We start from the raw sequence: 13,753 nt of genomic DNA on the forward strand, positions 1-13,753 counted from the left end.
ACAACCAGTGTGGAAATATTAAACCTTTCAACATGTACAGGCAGACACCACAGAATGCTTTCTGAACAAAATATTATCTGAGATGAGATGATTTTCTGCATCATCTCATGGATGACAGACTAGAGCAGGTTAGTGGCCGCTCTACTGGCTTTTTTTTAGTTTCTCTAAGTTTAAAAATACTCTAGTCTAATTTCTAGATTTATTTAGAGATTCATACATTTCTGTGTACATACTTATTCTTACATACTTTTTCTTTGGATGAAGTAACTGGTCAACAAATAACCTGCTTCTCCTATGGGATTCATAAAGTATATTCTGATTCTGTGTTACTGGTTTTACTGGTGTTACTGGGCCGACCACTGCTGCAGCTCCAAGACACAAAAATTAACGAGACATTACCCGAATTGAGCCACATAAATTCTAGTAGCATCTGAGCTCAGCACACAGATGACAGACTGACCCAGAGTTGTTGTTGTATTGAAATGTCATTCTAAGCGCTGTAACAGAAGAGATCGTCTTCAGGAGAGCATTAGTCGATCTGAATGCTGCCAAGGTCAGGAGTGCCATGTTTACATCTGAACTGAGATTTTCTGCAGCAGGTTGTGTAAGTCCCAGAATGATTTCCCACTCTTGGCTCAGTCTGGTAGGGTGGATGCTTAATCGTTCTTTGTTTATGAATGAACACCAGAGAGATATGAGTCATTGTGTCTCCCCTCCCGTTCATGGAGCAAACACACACACGGACACACACAGGCTCTCACTCCTCCTCCTCCCACACAGCCGGCTCTGTTATGAGGAGTGTTTTGAATTATGCGGCCATGTGATTCCTCTTCGCAGCAGAAATCCAATCAACGCTACAAGTTTCCCACGGAGGCCCAAAGTTCTGCCTGAGGATCCGCTTCAAGGCCAAGTGATTCAGCACACGCATGAGAAGAATTCCTCCTCGCTGTAAAACATCAGCAGTTTGCTTTCCTGGGCCAACATTCCTTCATGATGGGCCATTTAACATCCAGGATGAACCCCGAGGTTTATCACTGTGTTTGTTATGCTCTGACTGAGCGTCCTCCATTCACCCTGGGCTTTTTTCTTAAATGAATTGACTGTGTTGCATCTCAGCGGTGGGCTGCCTTTCCCTTTTCACTCTCAGCATCTGTTGAGAGTTGGTGTTATTCCATCAGTGTTGCTTCCTGGCCTAATTAAAATCATCTGGTTATTCCACCTAGAGAAGGGTCACTGTGTCCAGACCGGGGGGCTGGAGGAGGAATGAAAGAAGACCCCCAGTCCTAATCCTCCACGGACCTCATAGCTCCTTCTCCTGCTCAATAGAAACATAGATTAACGGCGCGGCGGCAGACTGGGCGGAGCCACAGCCGGGAGGGTGTGGAGAGAATTTATCACGACAGTTAAATTGTGCTGGCGCTTGTTACTGCATGGGGGGTCGATTTCCTGAGACAAATCACAGCGGTCGGGTTCGGCTCGGGTTCCCGACCGGCAGCAGTTGAAAGAAAGGCGCACTGTTTACGAGTCTGTCACCGTGACAAATGTTGCTGGGCGATACATTGTCTCAGGAGATATTGTGATAAACGATCATATTGTTGTTTTGAAGTTATTTTCAAGTAACATGAGGGAAACGGCATAATAATAATGCAAGAACACATTCTCAAAGATCAATAAACTTTAAACTATAATCAACATTTAAAACTGGACCTGGAAGACATTTTAAATATCCAAAATACATAAACAAAACAACAAAACAACAAATAAAATTAATGATATAGTCTCTGAAACAAAATGGTCCTTCGAGAAGAAGTTCTAGTGGAGACTAAAACACCAGACTGAAGACTTTTATCATCCAGTTTTAAGTAGAAAAAGAGAAAAGATGAATTATCTTTGTGTTATCTTATCTAAGTCATTGCCTTCAGATGAGTTCCTCTGCTTTGCTGTCAGGATGAATATCAAAAACAATTGTACTTCAGTTGGAGGGGTTTAGATCTGGGATCATTTTGTGAGGAGTTAAAATTGTGTTTTTCACTCTTTAAATAAAAACATCTCTAAAAATCAATTTGCTAAACAAATGAGGTTTGATTATGTTTTCTTTTCTGAGTTTGTCTACAGACTTAGCTGGAATTCCAGGATATGTTTTAGAAAAATGTACAGGAAAGATTATGCTGCTTTGATTTTGATGTTTTTAATATAACAAAGTGAAGGTGTAATAAACTTATTGACTCAGGGTTTTGGCTTGGCGTGGCCAGCAGCAGTTTATTTGCATTTAAAGTGACAGGATTCTGAAAGGAGCTCAAACTAGGCAGAACTAAAATCTCATTACCTGAAAATGACTTTGTGCAAAAAAATATAATGCAACGTGCTATAATTTTCTCCTGGTGGTTTATTTCAACTCCCAAACAGTTACTTTACAACATTATAATTAGTTTTGCTTTGTGTAGAAGAAGCATGGCGGTGATGTTGGTCTTCTCTTTTTTCCAGTGATAAATCAGAGGTCTACCTGGGCGACGAAAACACCTTGAGCTTGATCTTTAATGCCAGGAATGAAGGAGAGGGAGGGGCTTATGAGGCGGAGCTGTACGTGGTGCTGCCCCCAGAGGCCGACTACAGCGGGATCGCACGCAACAACGGGGTGAGGCGAACACTTATCACAATAAATAAACCTAATGGTCATAGCTGTTTTACTGCTGGAAACTGCAAATGAAACAAGGGGTGTTTTTTTTTTTTATCTGTATTTCATCTCTGAAATTTTATTATTATCAAGAAAGTGCAACAGCAAAGTTCTTTATGAAGTTCTCTGATATGGAAGATCATCACTTGTTTTGGTATGTGATGTCTTTCCCAGAGTCTGACTCAGCTGACCTGCAGCTACGAGGCTGATAACCAGACCCGCCATCTTGTGTGCGACCTGGGAAACCCCATGAAGTCTGGCAGCAGCGTAAGAACCGCTTCCTGCTTTATTCTGTTTTCATTCTCTGTACACATTTAGTCAACTTTAAAACGGCAGTACTATGTAAAATCAACTTTTTTGAGCTTCACATCATGTTTAATGTTAGTCCCTCACCAAAAACATACTTGGAATATTGCCTTGATTCTTTTATGCATGTTTGAGAAAGCCTTTAAACTCCATGGAAACAATTCAGCTGTGCAAAATGCCTGGGTGGACCTAGCCCCGCCTCCGAGACAAAGCTCCTCCTCAGAGCTGCAGATTCCAACCTTCTGAGCTTCACGGAGCAGCCCTCCCCCATGACTTCCCCACTGCAACTACCCTACTAGCTCCTTCAGACTAGCCAGCAGCAATTAGCAAACACCTGAAGGAACTTTGCTCATTATGCTGACTTCTTCTCAGAGCAACGGTTGTAAAAACATTGTTCAAGGGTTTACAGAGGAGCCATGTTGTGATGAGCTCCTGAAGGCAGAGTTTCAGAAAAACCAGGAGTTTCTTAAAGAGACAGAGGCCCAATTTCAAGGTGTTAATTTACAATGTAAAATTTCTTTGAAGTCATTTTTGGTATATACAACCCTTTTTAACAAGTGATGGTAACATAGTTATTTGATTGTGCTATAAAGTGACAATATGTGACTGGAGAATAGTGCAATACCGTGCCTTTAATGACTAACATACATGAAAACTCATCAAGTTTGTCCAACGTTGTTAAATAACCTGATAAACGATGCAATCATAAATGTAAGTTGTATGCTGTGAGCACAGTCTATCCTTGTTTACCCTGCTGATCACTAAGAGTCCGAGCGCCGTAGAAATGAGTGCTTCATCTATTTCTCTGTAGTTATGGGCCGGCCTTCGATTCACTGTGCCGAGACTGACAGACGCTAACAATGTTGTCCAGTTTCAGCTCCAAATACGAAGGTAGGTTGATACTGTCTGATGGGGTTCATTTTCATCATTCCATCCGATAGCAAAAGGCAAGAGTGTTTTCTAAGGCTTATTTAGTCAGTGCCAGTGTTTAGTCCGCTCCAGTATTTAGTCCGTCCCAGTATTTTTTGTATGTCCATACAGACCCATTAGCTGTTAATAAATGGGTCAGTTCTTCTCATACCTCTTGTTGTTAACTATTGTTCTCTTTGAGTAATATCACATGATCAAGCCTTTTCTAACATTGCACACTTCAAAAAAAGTAATAAAAATATGTAGGATTCGTGCTGATATCGTATCGGGTCAATATTCGTATCGGCCAATACTCAAATCTGCAATACCAGTATCATATTGGAAGCAGTCATATAAGGAGCCTCGGGAGTCATGCTTCCAAAGTTAAGTTCATTTAATTTTCTCTCCGAAGTTGGAGTTGATTAAGAACATGCTAATCATGGAGTTTTTCTGTCTTTGTTGCAGTAAAAACTTCAATAACTCTGACAGTAACGAGGTTCTGCTGGAGGTGCAGGTTGCTGCCAAGGCTGAGGTGATCCTGCAGGGGTAAAGCTTCATCACCAGCCTTACAGCATAACCTTTCACTATGTTTCAAATGGTAATGATTGGGCCTGCAGCTGAGACGTGACTGTGGCTCTTGCAGTGTTTCTCGGCCAGACAAAGTCATCTTCCCTCCTCCCAACTGGAGCGCCCGTCAGAGCCTGGGGGAGGAGCAGGACGTTGGCCCCGAGCTCCAGCAGGTTTATGAGGTTTGACGTGATTTATGGCTCTTATTCTTAGCTCTTCTGAGTCCGCCAGCTGTGTTGTGATTTCAAGGAAGAAGATGTTTAGAAATTCGGATGTCGAAACTTGTCCTCTCACAGTTGGTGAACAATGGCCCCAGTGTGGTGAGCCGCACAACATTAGAGGTGAGATGTCCCCTGAGGGCCCAGGGCCACGCTCTGCTCTACCCCATGGAGGTGATCACCGTGGGCCCACTCAGCTGCTCCTCCAAAACAACCTTCAATGCTCTGAAACTCAAGGTTAGGACACACACATCTGCCTATAGGCACGTTGCATGTTAATGTTTCCATATTGTTGTTTCATGCATGGAGGGCAAAATGACTGACCTGTTGAAACTGGGAGATGTAGGTATTAATAATTTAGTACAGTGCGCCACAAAATAATCCAAAAAAAAACAAAAACTGTTTAACAACAATTCCAAACCACTGATATTTTTTATTTTTCTCACTGTCTGTGTCGGCTATACACACACACACACACACACACACACACACACACACACACACACACACCTGTCGCCATAGCAACTGACTGACAACAGCTCCTCTAGTGTAACAGATTTCAACACCAAAAACCACACAAATATTTTCCACACAAAGAGGCCATTACAGTATTTTTTCAGGTTTGATGTTTATTCTGTGATTATTAATAAGTGATCGTCTGAACCCAGTGGTGGTTGATCAGCTAGTTTAAGCACCTGCTCTACTGATGATCTGTCAGAGAGTTGGTGTGTGGATTGCCTGTTTTTTTTAATGGAATCAAAACACACCAAATTCCACGCCACATCTACATGTTAAAGCTTTCAAAGTCAAGCTAGCATAACTGACCTATTTACCCCCCTCACTATTTTTGTTTAATTAAAACTTTTCCCTGACCTTGTTACCTAGTTGTTGTAGTGTTGACAATTAGTAACAAAGCACTGCGTCCCTTTTTCATTTATATACCCGCCGTATATTTACGATTTAGCGCATCATGTTAACAAAATGACAGCTTAAAACCAATAGCAGTCAGTTTTTTGAGCCTTTTTCAGGATTTTGCGTGTGTGGGATCACATTGCAACGTCTCTATAGAGGCAAGAGTTGTTGTGGCTAATGAACATGACATCACATTTGCTAACAAGTCTGCCCATCTATGCAGCTTCAGGCTCCAGCGTCAGAAAGTTCTGCATTGTTAAAGTCCAGCACTGAGCATTACATCTGGAGGAGGGAGGAGATCAGGGATCCTCTGGCTGAACACGGAAACCTGGTGAGACAATCCAGGAATGAAGGATGGGTTTGCAAATTAAATTTATAACAATAATAATAATCATACATTTTATTTGAAGGTGCCTTTCAAGTCACTCAAGGTCACAAACAAGAAATACAGAACAGCAAAAGATAAAATATAAAACAATAATTTAATTCAGTTTATTTATTTAGCGCCAATCATAGCAAATGTTGTGTCAAGGCGCTTTACAAAAATATATTCGAATTGAATTTCAGTTCAGTGACACATTCATCAAAATTGATTTAATGATCAAACAGTACAGGATGTTCCATTGTGTTGTTTTCAAATCTGACTTGATATAATTACTAACTGCTTAGATAACTGTGATGCACTAACTGTATGACTGCGTATATGTGTGTGTGTGTGCGTGTGTGTGTGCGTGCCAGTAATTAAGTTTGTATGTGTGTGTTTGTGTATTGTGATTAGAAAGCAAAATGTTGAGTTACATATTCTGTTTTAAAATGTTAAAGGACTGCAGAGGTGAATCATCTTATGCTATAATCCGGTGCAGCACATCCAATGGTGTCATTTATGATCAAGCTATACATGGTCCCTTTGTAAATAAAGTTTATCACTGTTTGTTAATCAAAGTACATTAAGACTTTTCTGCACAATTTCATAAAAAGGCAGATATCAATAAAATTGAATACAATTAATGGAACAACAGAAAAAAATTCAACAAAATAAACAAATCAGAGAAAGTGAGATTTGATGTTAGAGTAAACTTTACTCGTCACAAAGGCCCTCTCATAAAGTCACTCCACTGGGTGTCCAGTCCCAGTTTGTCATGTTGCTGTTGTTTATTACATGGTGGTTCTGCTGACAGCAGTCGGTCCACCCAAATTACCCAACAACATGGTGCTGGAGGTTCTGCCCTCCACTAATATGTTTAAACCTTAATGAGGTTATTTCTCTTGAGAGAGGAAGTGGGAGCAGATATGATGAGTCCAGGCTAACGTCTCCCCCTGCCAGCTGTAATTGTTTATGAAACGACCTTATTTAGCTCAGTGATTTATGCGACTTGCGTCAGTGACCGGAATGTTTGACAGCTCATCCCTGTTATTCACAAGAGGCCTGTTGAAAAGAGAGAATCCGGCCACATGAAGACGCTCTCTCACTATTTGAACGCTGTACGTTCAGTCACTTTTCAGCCAGGAGTTTACAGCTCTGCTTCCAAAATTATTCACACCCCTAAAATATTTTTGTGTTTTGTTACATTACAGCCATACACTTTAAGTGGTAGTGTTATGTAAAACTGACATTTTGAGTTTCACATCATGTTATCATGTTATTCCCTCATGAAAAACATACCTGGGGTGTTGCCTTGATTCTTTCATGCATGTTTGAGAAATCTTTTAATCTCCATGGCAGCTGTGCAAAAATGCCTGGATGGACCTAGCCCTGCCTTTGAGGACAAAGCCGCAGTCTCTGAGTTTCACTCAGCTCCTTCAGACTAGTGAGCAGCAATTAGCAAACAGGTGGTGGAAACTGCACATCAGCTCCTATAATGAGCTCCTTATAGGAGCTACTTCTCAGTGAAACGCTGGTGAAACATTGTGAAAGTGTTAATAGAGGAGCCATGTTGTAAAGACTTCCTGAAGGCTGAGATTCAGAAAGAGCAGGAGTTTCTTAAAGAGACAGATGCCCAATTTCAAGGAGTTAAATTACATAGTAAGTTATAAGTGCTACCTTAAGTTATATAAACTTAAGGAAGCACTTGATTTTGCAACAAAACGTAAGAAAATACATAATACTACCCCTTTAGAGTTGTTTTTTTATTTTGTAAAAGAAAAAAAAACAGCAAGACTTCACTTTTGGGTAAAACTCTGTGAAGTGGTGAATGAAGAATATATAGGACAGTTTTTGTATATTTAAACATGCTGGTGTGAATTTTCAAGTCCATTGTGTCTGTTTTAGAGGTTAAGTAGAAGAAGAAAACATGTAATGTTGACCTCTGACCTCCTGCAGACATGCGGCTCAGTGGAATGCTGGAAGCTGCACTGTGATGTGAAACGGTTGGAGAAAGGCAGCAGCGTCATCCTGACCGTACGCTCCAGACTCTGGGCTGAGACCTTCATGGAGGTGAGGCTGACAGACTGAAAGACTGACAGGTTGACAGACTGACAGGTTGACAGACTGACAGACTGACAGACTGAATTTCTGGTTAAAACATGTCTGTTTTTCATTCAGTGAGTAGAGAATCCAGAATTTTTACTTAAGTAAGAGTACAGCATAGTAAAAATACTCCTGAAAGTATATTTATTTTTCCAAAAAAGATACTCAAGTAAATGTAACTGAGCAGTAGTGCTCAGAGGGTGGAGCCCTGATGCTCGTGTACATAAAGTTCAGTAAAAGTGCAGAACTCTGCTTGAAGCCAAACATTTGCTCATACCTCCCCCTTGTGGAGGTTTGTGATTACAGAATATGAAGAATTTTGTAATAATTTCACACAGCAGATCAATTATCAGCAGTCTGTGAAGTATATTTATGAAGTCACACTAGATATTCATATTTTATTTTATTTTTTTTATGTAAGAGCCATGAAACCTGTCTTGGTGCTGCATGTTATCCCGTCTGTTTGCTCATCCCCAGCACCCATACAAGCAGCACATCCTGGAGTGTTCAGTCCAGTATGAAGTGAACAAGATGCCATACTCTATTCCTCTCAAATTCAAGTCATCTGGGTCAAAGAAGGTAACTTCCTGAAGTTTGTGTCATTCTGAGTGTTATTCTACTGTGGATGTCAGTGTGACGGTGTGATGGTGTTGCTGTTGGCCAGGTGGTGGCGTCTGTGACGTGGAGCAATCCGGACAATCAGTTTTCAGTTCCAGTGTGGATCATCATCCTGGCTGTTTTAGCTGGGCTGCTGCTGCTGGCGGTGCTCATATATCTACTGTACAAGGTAGAATGGGCTGATGGAGACACAACCCAACATCCTCCACTTATTACTTGCATTTTAACTTAACCACATAAAAACCCACTGAGAACAACGACTCTTTCATAAAGCTGACTTGGCCAAGAGAGGCAGCAGCACACGACATAGTGGACAAGACAAATGGACAACAAAAATAAACATTAAGAATATTTAAATGCATTTGACAGTAAAGTGTAGTAGCCATTAGAATAACAAAAGTAATTAAAGCAGTGAAAACTTAAGATTTAAAATTGAGCACTGTTAAAAGAATTTCCATTGTTGATTTCTTAAAATAGAGCGGGAAGCGTTCAGTGGAGCAAGTTCTATCGGTTTCTGTTCAGATTGCAATGATTCTAATCAAAGAAGGCAAAGAAACTGAAATCGTCTTCCCCTTTTTCCTTCACACATGAGGAACATATATATACAAAACATTATTTGATTGTAGGCTTTGGGTTCTCCAAAGAACATTAAATAGATAAATAGGAAGCAGGCCAATAAGAGCTTTACATTCAGGGAAGACATGCCAGCTTTAGTTTACAGTTCCTGGTTGGTACATCAATACATTGATGTTGCATTAAATTGTCATTATTTACAAAATCATGCACCGTTGGCACTTTTAATGGACTGTTAATGCAACTTTGCATTAAAAGTGTCATTATTTACCAAATGAAACAACTGACATAGACATTCATAAGGACTCGTTCATGTTCATGGCAGGTGTTATGTCAGTCTTATGCACACCCCTTCAAATAGTGTTACAGAGCAATTAGATATTGAATAAGAGGGGTCCCAGGATTGAACCTTGGGGTACCACATATATGACTTTAGTCCACTTCAAGAGAAGTTATGTATTGACACAGTTATGTAATGACATATTCTTTATGACAGACTTGAACCAATTGAATACTGAACCAGATCCTACCCAACTTTTAAGGTCATTTCAGTAATATGTCAACAGTGTCCAATGCTGCACTGAGGTCCAACAGCACCAGCACTGTGGTTCTTCCACAGTCTGTATTTATATGGATGTCATTGAACACTTTGACAAGAGCGGCCTTGGCTCTGTGGTGAGCATAGAAACCAGACAGGAGGACAAACTATAACTCCTGAGAGGAAAGACACAGAGGCAAAAAGTTGATGTGAAACAAGACTTAACAGTCAAATGCTGACATCATTTAAGTTCCAACCCCTGAAAACAGGAAGTGTAATGTTTTACTTTAAAAGGTTCGTAGTTGACCCCCTTCACCTAAAAACATTTAACTGTGCTCATCGAAAGAAGACAAGTACAGTACTGAGAGGTTTCAAAAGCTGCGGGGCAGTGCCATCTTGGTGTAGTCTATTCCCAGACCAAGGCCGTACATGTGCACACATATATCTTCTGAGCTGCACCAAATTGAAAATGATGAATATTAATTCAACTCCTAAAAGATATGTAAGGAAATATTTAGTGGGTGTGGCCACAGTGCTCCTTAGAAACAAAAATTATTATCCCCAAGCGATGTTTGGGGATAATATTTGTTTGTTTGTTTGCTGTTACAGATGTTTACACATCCGTAACTTCTCAGAACCCACTAAAACATCCCATGGAGGCATGATACAAACCCCACAGGAAGTTGGCCATTTTGGTCCAAAGCCACCATTTTGTACCTTTTACCATTGTTGTATCTGATCGAAGTCCTCCTACAGATTTGGTCTTAGACTTCAAAATCAGCTAGTGTAGTCTTAAGGGGTTGGGGAACAATGCTTTTAACTTCACATCAAAGCATGTGGGCGTGGCCAAGCCTTGGCATCGACTTCTGAAATGTCTTCTTTTCATGTTCTGCCTGGGGCTTCTGGGAGGCTTTCACTGACCCATGAAAATGCTCGGGTTTTACAGGGGACCAATAGGCATACTGGAACTGACAGGTGAATGCACAGTGCCCTTACAATTTGTCTATAATGCAGGGTCAGCTCTGGTTGGGACAGAAATGCATCTTAAACCTGCAGGACTGTAGAGCTCAAGGAGAAGGGTTGGAGACTGCTGATTTAGATGGTACTTTTTTGAATATGTCATCAGTGTATATTAACTAATATTAATAACTGCATGAGTGCTGGTTGTGTCACAGAACCATAAAAGTTTTCTTCCAGAAACTTTATTACCTCTTAGTAAACTATAAATAATGAACTTTGAGTATTTACTGAGTTGTTCTGTGTTTACTATGCAGAACAGCACCTTCTCTAGGTTTGGGGAAATTTCAGACACTGCAAAAAACAAAAATAACATAAATAAGGTGTTTATGACTTCAGTTCATTGCCTAATAATACCTTTAATTTCTTGAAGGCTATTATTACAAACTCAACTCCAACCACTTCCGATCTTAATGGTGCCAAAGTGGACTGCATCCCACTAATGTCACTTGATGCATTTTCAACACGTACCAACATTCCTTGTATGTAGGGTTGACCAAACCATATTTTCATATAGTACATGTAATTTAGTCATTCTAATTTGGGACACAATATTTATTCAAACCTCTGGCAACCCAAACATTCAGAGATATTCTGAAGTTAGTTCATTGTTTATGTGACCTCTTCACCTTTCCTTCCAGATGGGCTTCTTCAAAAGGTCAGACCCCTACGGAACAACCATGGAGAAGGCCCACCTCAAACCCCAAGCGTCCTCTGAAGCTTAGATCGAAGAAGGGGTTTCTCCTTCTTATTCCAACGAACTGGAAAAGATCGCTGCCTTCTCAAGCGAGGGAAGGAACTCACTGATCGTAAGCTAGCACCCCATTCATGCAGGGTCATTTATGGGTGCTGTATCACTGGAATAATGTTAACCTGGTGCTGCACTAAAATACCAAAGAAGAGGAGATGACTGGGGCCGCGCAGCTAAAGAAGCATTGCTGTTTTGGACACCAGTTTGGACGGTCATGTCCTAATCGGACACTCAGGCTTGAGGAAAAGGCTAATCTTATGCAAACCAAATAAAACAAATGCATCTCCAACAAACAGCACTAAAGTTCCAGCTTTGCTTCTTTCCAAAAATGTTGACTTTTTAAGCCAAGCTTGGCCCTCGTGTTTGATATCTGTTGAAATTCCTGCTTTTTATTGATCTGATCACCACTTGTTATTTATGGCACAGTGATTTTTGTTGAATGTTACTCTGTACTGTCTGCAGGGAACACCTGATCAAACTGCAACGTCTGACTTGAATCTTTCCTCTCCCATATTGGGAGGTTTTATGTCTGTATGTATGTATTCATTCACTGTGTTGACCTTATTGGTGTTGTGGCTCCGAATAAAGCTTAATTTTGTATAATCATCTAAAATGGGTCTCATGATTTTCAGCTGTGAGGAAACAGAGGAGTACAAGCTGCTCAAAGGGGTGGTGGAGAAACTCTAGGCTGGATGACTGCAGGGTGTCCAATATGATGCTGCTCCGCTTCTTTGCAGATGATGTGATGATTTCAGTGAGTGATCTGGGTTTTGAATTGGAGCAGACTCTTGCTAACAGTGAGAATGCTGGTCTGTAGACCAGAAGGTCTTCAGGAAACAATGAGCAGAGGTGGATATTTAACATATAATTTTCTTACAGCTGTGGTATGTAACATTTTATGTTTGTTGAAACTGTCACTATGATGTGACAGTATAGTCTGAAACGGTTAATCAGACAAAAAATTGAGCTCCTCCACCTTCTCCAGTGCTAACTAAAAATGACCAATTAGAGCCAGGAGGCGGGTCTTAGTGCTGTCAATCACAATATCTTGTGGCACTGCTCATCTTCCCTCTCCTTCCCACGCTTGATCTCTGTTACGCTACAGCTAGAACACCCTGTTGTGAATGCTAATGCTAGTTAGCATAGCCAATGATGACTGCAAATAAACTGTCTTTCCTGTTTTGCCGCCATTAGCACATTTAGCAGCATTGATTGATTGTGCTAAATCCCTCCTCCTGGCTCTGATTGGCTGTTTTTGGTTGGGAGTGGTGCTTTTCTTCGGATGACAATCGTAGCTCAGGGAGGAGGTGGACGACAATCTTTTCACAGATTATCTGTCTCATAATACGAAGAAACAGTTTTAACAAATATGTAAAAGAATAAAATAAAATATTTATAAAAGTTACATAGTGCAGCTTTAATTGCTCATCTTAAACATTTATCATTCAAATTTTCTGAGAAACTGAATTTTGGCTGGCTGCACATACAGCGCTGTCTAAACATGCAGTTTTTGTAGAGCAGTGGTCTTTTGTAGCTTTATCTCCTTGCATAGGATTACGAGAACTGTCTGCAGGAAGCTGTCAGGTCAGCAGTCGCCTCCCAAATGCCTCATACCGAATGTATCCAGGAAGAACCATCCTATGGGAGAAGCACTATTGACTTAACAGTGAATAAAAGTCAATATTTTAGAGTCAGCACCAAGCAATCATCTAAGGTACTGATATTCATGGTACTAATTAGGTCAGTTTTCCTGTAGTTTATAGTTGGTGCTTTGCACTACCCTAAGTTAAATAGATCAACACTAAGGAGTTGACATACACTGAGGTACAAATATGTGACTTTTTAAAAATACTTTAAGAACCACTGAGATAGTAAAATGAGTTTTACATATTTGTGGACTGAAATGTTAATGAGAAAGGAAACAATCAGCAACTTTAGTTGACCCATTTTTAATCTTTACTAATATTTGAAGCTTGTTCAACATGAATGAGCCAAATGCCTTTTGGCCACAATGACAAACGTCCAGAAGTATGTTGGTAGAAGTGCAATGTTTTGTTGCTAATGGTACTGGTCCATTTTATTTAAGTAGATACAATGATGACTCAAACTTTTACAAAGCAAAATAACAAATTAGAAAATAGAAAAAAATTCAAACACATTTTTAAGCAAATTCCCTATGTGTTATATAAGTCCACCCAACAAA

General features: G+C 40.3%; 1 protein-coding gene across 1 annotated transcript in view; it reads left to right on the forward strand.

Annotated features, from left to right (window-relative positions):
• Positions 1-12,163, forward strand: part of LOC103144086 (integrin alpha-5-like) — a 48,962-nt gene extending 36,799 nt beyond the window's left edge. The window contains exons 20-30 of the mRNA XM_007560885.2: positions 2,485-2,635; positions 2,849-2,941; positions 3,792-3,871; positions 4,355-4,435; positions 4,533-4,638; positions 4,753-4,911; positions 5,810-5,917; positions 7,907-8,020; positions 8,531-8,632; positions 8,718-8,840; positions 11,441-12,163. Of these exons, the coding sequence (XP_007560947.1) occupies positions 2,485-2,635; positions 2,849-2,941; positions 3,792-3,871; positions 4,355-4,435; positions 4,533-4,638; positions 4,753-4,911; positions 5,810-5,917; positions 7,907-8,020; positions 8,531-8,632; positions 8,718-8,840; positions 11,441-11,524 (1,201 nt within the window). The 3' untranslated portion in view covers positions 11,525-12,163. The remainder of the gene's footprint in view (positions 1-2,484; positions 2,636-2,848; positions 2,942-3,791; positions 3,872-4,354; positions 4,436-4,532; positions 4,639-4,752; positions 4,912-5,809; positions 5,918-7,906; positions 8,021-8,530; positions 8,633-8,717; positions 8,841-11,440) is intronic.
• The last annotated feature ends 1,590 nt before the right edge of the window (positions 12,164-13,753 follow it).

This window comes from Poecilia formosa, unplaced genomic scaffold (genome assembly GCF_000485575.1).
Source record: "Poecilia formosa unplaced genomic scaffold, Poecilia_formosa-5.1.2 Scaffold121, whole genome shotgun sequence".
Taxonomy (NCBI): Eukaryota; Metazoa; Chordata; class Actinopteri; order Cyprinodontiformes; family Poeciliidae; genus Poecilia; species Poecilia formosa.